This window comes from Petaurus breviceps, unplaced genomic scaffold, assembly GCF_028583685.1.
Source record: "Petaurus breviceps papuanus isolate PSGF00001 unplaced genomic scaffold, PetGlider_PUasm1.0 100, whole genome shotgun sequence".
Taxonomy (NCBI): Eukaryota; Metazoa; Chordata; class Mammalia; order Diprotodontia; family Petauridae; genus Petaurus; species Petaurus breviceps.
In genome coordinates this window covers 8,910,566-8,917,171 of record NW_027185573.1, presented here as the reverse complement: position 1 = coordinate 8,917,171, position 6,606 = coordinate 8,910,566, and the positions used below count along the sequence as shown (strand labels likewise).

General features: G+C 49.1%; 1 protein-coding gene across 5 annotated transcripts in view; it reads right to left on the bottom strand.

Annotated features, from left to right (window-relative positions):
- Positions 1-6,606, bottom strand: part of LOC138176007 (serine/threonine-protein kinase ULK1-like) — a 61,042-nt gene that overhangs the window by 15,074 nt on the left and 39,362 nt on the right. For 2 of the 5 annotated variants that reach the window (XM_069106999.1, XM_069062363.1), the window contains exons 14-18: positions 5,548-5,608; positions 4,997-5,086; positions 4,074-4,205; positions 2,387-2,532; positions 1,747-1,848 (exon numbers count right to left, since the gene is read on the bottom strand). In XM_069106999.1, the coding sequence (XP_068963100.1) occupies positions 1,747-1,848; positions 2,387-2,532; positions 4,074-4,205; positions 4,997-5,086; positions 5,548-5,608 (531 nt within the window). The remainder of the gene's footprint in view (positions 1-1,746; positions 1,849-2,386; positions 2,533-4,073; positions 4,206-4,996; positions 5,087-5,547; positions 5,609-6,606) is intronic. The other 3 variants (XM_069107606.1, XM_069108347.1, XM_069063060.1) reach the window with 3 other exon arrangements.

Genomic DNA, 6,606 nt, shown 5'->3' with positions numbered 1-6,606 from the left:
AATCAAATAATACCAAGCTGATGCTGTAATTATTTTACACTGAAATAAAAAGTCTTCATCCTACTATCAAGGGAGGCAGCCTGGTCCTTTGGGGCATTCTTAAATCCCAGGCCTTTTAGTTCCAAGTACAAGAACAGGATGGTGACAGTACCAATGTACCCGGTCTGGGTCAGAACATCCTTCAAGTAGCATTACCTAGGTCTGGGTGCCACATTTTAGAAAGGATTTTTTTTTGGAGGGCAATTGGGGTTAAGTGATTTGTCCAAGGTCACACGGCTAGTTTTGTGTGTGTGTGTGTGTGTGTGTGTGTGTGTGTGTGTGTGTGTGTGTGTGTGTGTGTGTGTATGTTAAGTGTCTAAGGCTGGATCTGAACTCAGGTCCTCCTGACTTCAAGGCTGGTGCTCTATTCATTGCACCACCTAGCCTCTCCGTTTTAGAACGGATATTGACAATCTTAAGGACAACTGGGTGGGCACCCAGGACACTAAGCCTCTGGTAATGGACTAAGTTCCTGTGAAGATCAGGTGAAGGAACTAGAAATATTTTAGCCTGGAAGAGTTTCAGGCGGTGGTGGTAGCTTTTTTTGTTTATGTGAAGACCTCAGATATCCCTCCCATCAATGAGATACATGGTTAATAGCAACTCTGCCTGTGAAGGTGTAATGAAACATATTAGTGGTGGAAAGAGCCTTTGGTTCTAGAGTAAGAGAATCTGGGTTCAAATCCCATTCCTAATGCTCATCACAAGTTTGACCTTGGACTGCTTGATCTGCTGGGCCTCAAACATAAATGGAGGTGGATTCCTTTCAGATTTAAAACTGTGGTGCTACTATGTGTAAAGCACTTTGTAAAGTGTCAGTTATCCGACCAGGAATTCTTTATCTGTCATCTGGGAACTTTTCAAAAATGTTTGGATAAAGAAATGGCAAGCTGAATGATTTCAGAAAAACCTGGAAAAACCTTACATGAACTGATGCAGAGAGAAGGGAGCAGAAACAGAACACTGTATACAGTAAGAGCATTACTGTAAAATCAACAGTTAATGACTTAGCTATTCTCAGCAGCGCAATGCTCCAAGACAATTCCAAAGGACTCATGATGAAAAATACTATCAGCCTCCAGAGAAAGCTGATGTTATCTGAATAAAAACCAAAGTATACTTTTTTTCTTTTTTTGAGTTTTCTTGCATAAAATGACTAATCTATAAATGTATTACACACGTATAACCTATATCAGATTGCTCATGTTCTTAGGAAGGAAGGAAGGAAGGAGGAGGGAAGGAGAGGATTTGGCACTCAAAACTTAAAAACAAAGTTAAAGATCATTTTTACATGTAATTGGGTAAAAAAATACAATCTACAAAATAATTTTAAAAAATACCGTGGATAATGGCATGTCTGGTTTCCTTTGTAATCTTATTTTATGCATTTAAAACATGGTTCTGAGAAGGGTGGGGTACAGAGGCTTCACCAGACTGACTGCTACAGGAGTGCAGGACACAAACAAGGTTAAGAACCCCAGGATCCAACACCAAGCTTCTTTGGAATTACAGTATTCTGCTTTGCCCTAACTCTCTATAAATTGCCCTCTAGGGCTATGGAGGTCTTAGTTTTATAATGCCACTTCCTAAGGAGACAGTGGCCTTCCAAGTGGCCTCTTAAGATGAGGGCAACCCAAAGGGAGAGTCTCTATCTCCCCATCCCACGGGGCAGGGACTTCAGATTCAATACACCCCCTAGAAACATACCAGGTCTGGAGACCCTGCTGCCGCTGCTGCCAACTCCACACATCTCAGTGCCCTGTGGGGAGGGGACCCTGCTCTGTCCTGGGCGCTCTGGGATGGCTCCAGCTGTTACAGATAAAAGAGTCAGTGTCCTAGCAGGAGGGGGAACTGAGAAACCCCCAGTCTGACAATATCCCAGTTCTAAAATAAACTCTTCCTGGCAAACTCCTCAATCTGCAATAGGACTTTCTAAAGTACACCCATGAGGTCTCAGGACCCCTGGGATCTGGGGCCAAGTCCCTCACTCTAGGCTCAAACAGCCTCTATCTACCCTGGAGCACACGATCCCTCCCCTCGTCTCCACCAATCCAGGTATCTCACACTTAAAGCTTGGTCCCACAGTCCCCTCCTTTTAAGGGAATCCTTCTTGACTAAGTCCCATCCACACAGATTACACCATCTACCACCTGCCACCCTAAGTCTTGCATCAGTATATTCCCAGCTGGGCTCTGAGGTCCAGGAAGGCAGGAACTGTGTGCCCCTGTATCAGAATGCCCAAGACAGGGCTCTGCCCACAGGAAAAGACACGCAGGCAGGTGCAGACACCACTGACAGGGCTGGGAGCACGCTCTAAGGTTACAGGACAAAGGGGAGGGGCACTCACCTTGGGGAGAAGGGTTATACGGCTTGGCACCTCCCAAAGAAGACTTCCTGGGAAAGGTGGCTCCGTGCTCAGGGAAGAATGGGGGGGAGATACCAGTCTTAAAGCCCAGGGGGCTGGTACTGCTGGACCTCCGAACCATGCCAGACCTGAGGGGACAGAGGGGCAGTGAGGCCCTGGCCCTGCCACGCCCCCTGCTCAAGCAACCTTTCCCCCAGCGTGGGCAAGAGCTCAGGCCGCTGACAATCCCACAGCAAGGATCCTTCTGAGGCCCTTGAGAGCAGGGCTAGAGAAGGTCAAGGGAACATGGAATCAACCTAGGATCCCCAGAACCCCAAACTTTCTGTTTTTCTGGGAAGCAGTCCTTGACCAAGGATAAGTTCAAATGTATTCCAGCTCCAGACCACACAGATCTCAGGACCAGTCAGCATATGTTGGAGAACATGACCACCCCTGACCCACCGTGTCAGAACCCTTTGAGTCTCCCACTGAACACTCGGGACTTAGCTCAAGAGCCATCCAGTACCTTTCCCCCAACTCCCCTGATGATAGTGTCCTCCCTAACCAAAATCATAGTTTGTATTTATTTTAGATGGCACAATGGAGATGACAGTGGCCTAGAAGACGGGATGACTTGATTTCAAGCCTTGCCTCTGACAGGGCAAGACTGTGAAAGCTGACTGATTTAAGTTTCCTCCCAGGAGAATGCAAAAAAAATGAGGGCAGGGCCTGCTTCATTTTGGTCTTTCTATCCATTCCCCCAATGGCCCAGCCCTGGATAATGGATCCTAATACTTAAGGAATAAATGATGTGTGAAGGGAACAGAGGCCTTTCTCCAGCATCCAGGCTAGCCCACCCCAGGAGAGATGGAGAGCTAGAAAAGACTTCAGAGAAAAAGCACTGTGCTACAGTGGGGGAAAAAAAAGCAGGCTTGGGAAAGTGTAGGTTCAAATCCTGCCCCCTAGATGCTTATCAGCTAAGGTTGGGTAAGTCACTGTGGCCCTGGGCCTCATTCTTCCCATCTGTAAAATGGAGGTGAGAGGGGACAAGAAGTCCCATTTCATCTCTGTTTCCTCCTTGGATATAAAGAGGGTTCCTTCCATCTCTAAACATATGATATGATCCCTCTGGCCTTTTCTCCCCAAAGAAGCTGCCCTACAGACAAGGGGAGAAAGGCAGCTCAAAGAGGAAGTGGGTCAGTGGACCCAGGGGCCCCTCTACTCACCCGTGACTAAGTTCCCTACTTCATATTCATGACTCGCCCACCTCAGTTAAGAACCCACAAAAAAACAAACTAGCACAGCTGAATGATGTTTGTCCTCATCTCGACCACAAGCCCCCCAATTTTCTGTAACACACAGCAGGTGTGCCATTTTATTAAAATGAATATTCTCTTTCCTCTGACCTAAACACAAAGCCTCCTGGATTGTGTCAGGAGACACAGTCTCAAAGTTCATGGCTCTGACCGCCTCTGACCAGCTCAGACAGAAATGGTCGTGGGGCAGGCTTCTTTCTCTCTCCTGTTACTCATCTTTTGAATTTAATATCCTACAGATAACAGACTATTATTCCAGGAATAGATCTAGTAACGGTAAGAGATAGTAATAACCTCCAGCCTACAGCCCAGAACCAGGAAAGGCCCCAGGAAGCTTGTCCTCCCAGGAGCAGGGCAGGAAGGCCAACACTCACCGTGGTGGCGGCGGAGTGTACTGGTTGGGGGACTGGAGGTTCTGTTCGATTCTCCTGTAGTTCTGGATCTGAGTGGGGACAGGAATGGGGACAGACGGGCCATACCTGCTACTGGAGAAAGCATTGGGTCGGCTGAGGTGCAGAGAAGAAAGGGCAAGAGAAGACAGAAAGGCTGTGAGGCCGGGGTTGCCATCTGCTTAAAGGCTAGAATGAACAAGACCCCCTCCTCCTACCCCATACAGCCCCCTCTAAGTTCAGACTTTGGGCTCCTTTGGGAAATACAACTAGGAGATCAATCCTCCAAGTTTCTTCAGAGACATTCCCTCCAAAGAACCCCACATCTGTGACTGGGCAGCCGGCAGAACCTCCTTGCTCCTAAGGAAATGCCACTGGCCCCACCCCAGCCCAGCCTCCAGTGGTCAGGCAACAGCTGGATCTAATCTTGATCACACACATCTGGGGTTTTCCATGACCTGAGCCCTGGGGACTTTTCCCATAAACTGACCCCCATCCTGAGCTGGGGGAATTCATGGCTCTGACACTGAGGTCACAGGAGCATCTGGAATGAATGAACCCCAGTCCATATCAGGGGTAAAGTCCCCCATTAGAGGCATAAAGCCTGCTCTATTAACCAAACCTCAGAGCTGGGGGCCTCTCCAGTTTTACCCCTGGATGTTCTGGGAGCAAGGTTAGTCACATGCACACTGGGCAGGGGCTTTGGTGGAGCCATAGGGAGACATGATGGCAGGACCCTCCCCAAATATGGGAAGATCTGTGAAAGCGGGGCCATGAGAAGGGTGCTACCTGAGGAAGGAGGCTTTGCTGGGGGAGGGGGGGGGACAGCGGGAAGATTTATATCACTCCCTTCACCCTGAGCCACAGACAACCCCCTGGTCCCTTAGCCATCAACAAGACCTGCTTACCCAGAGGGGCTGGGGGAACCACTGTAGGGGGGTGAGGGAGACGGCGTCCGTCCCTGGCTCTCCAGCCCAGCTGAAGTGACCAGGGAGCTCCTGGAAAGACAACAGGCCTTCAATGGAGATGTGCCAGGCTGTCAGACCCTCTCCTCTCAGTTTCCCAAGGACAGGCTGCAACTTGGCAATTGAGCTAAGAGACAGTACACTGGCCTTCCTGGGAGTGGGTTCTAGTCTCCCTGTACCTCATTTACAACCCCCTGCCTTGTCAGGAAGCACAAATAAAGATAAAATGAAGATTGCTCAAGGCAGCCCCAGAGGAGCAGTGGGGTGGGAGGTGGGAGGCAGATTCAGGCTTCCCAAAATGGAAAGGTGTCCACAATCAGAAAGGGCTGGTAGGAGGGATAGTGAGACCCCCTCACTGAAGGGCTTCATGCAGGGGCTAGACACCCTCTATATGGGTATGCTGATTTAGGGTCCCTTCTAACTCTGAGGTGTTAGTGGGGGTGGCAGGGATGGGCCAGGGGAACTCCATGTCAGGAGTGGGCAGGGGGCCTTACCCACTGTACATCAGACTGTCCTGAGGGGCCTTGACTCCAGCAGCTTCCCCTGTCAAGTCAGCTGAGGTCAGGGAGAAAGAGAGAAGTTCATTCAGTGATAGGGGAATCCAGGAGGACCTCTGGGCTTCAGGCATCCTTCTCCACCTGAATCCCCAATATACCTCACCTGAGTAGCCTGAAACATTACAAGATTGAGATTCCTAAAGGCTACCTTGACCCCTCTCTACTCAAGTGTCCTCTAAGCATGCCCCTGCCTCTGGAAGTCTGAACCCCTTAGTGGGGCACTGAAGACTACTCCAACCTCTGTGCTCCCCTGTACTCTAGCATGCCCCCCCACGCTGGTACCAACCCACATACACTAGTGGGTCATTCATGGGACACTAGTGGGTCATTCATGGGGCACTAGTGAGTCCAAAACCCCAGGTTCCTATCTCAGTCCTGCCACTGACCACACTAACCTCTCTGAAATAAAGGGGTCAGACCAGATGATGCCTGGGCTCCCTTCCAGCTCTAGAGTGACAGCCAGGCCCCTCAAAGAACACTATCACAGTTCAGTGGGTAGAGCCTCCTGATCTAGGGTCGGAGTTCAAATTCAGCCTCAAACACCTTGGGACCCTGGGGGCTCTTCTCAGCCTCAGTCTCCTGTCTGTAAAGTGGGAATGATAACATTCCCAGGGTGGTTGTGATATTTATAAAGCACCACTTATATGCTATTGTTATGATTACTTCATGACTCAGTAAAGTCAACACATGATGAAATCAGGCATCTTGAATTCTGGGGTCAAAAACACTGAGTTTCGGATGGAACAACATGACCACTAATTAGCTCTAAATTAGTAATAACATTATCGATCCAGGTGCAGGCTCCTCTGGGTCTTTTGCTGCCAATCACACCTCCAGCCTGTGAGGCTTATCAGTGTAGTGTAGTGTAGTGTAGTGTAGTGTAGTGTAGTGTAGTGTAGTGTAGTGTAGTGTAGTGTAGTGTAGTGTAGTGTAGTGTAGTGTAGTGTAGTGTAGTGTGTGTGTGTGTGTGTGTGTGTGTGTGTGTGTGTGTGTGTG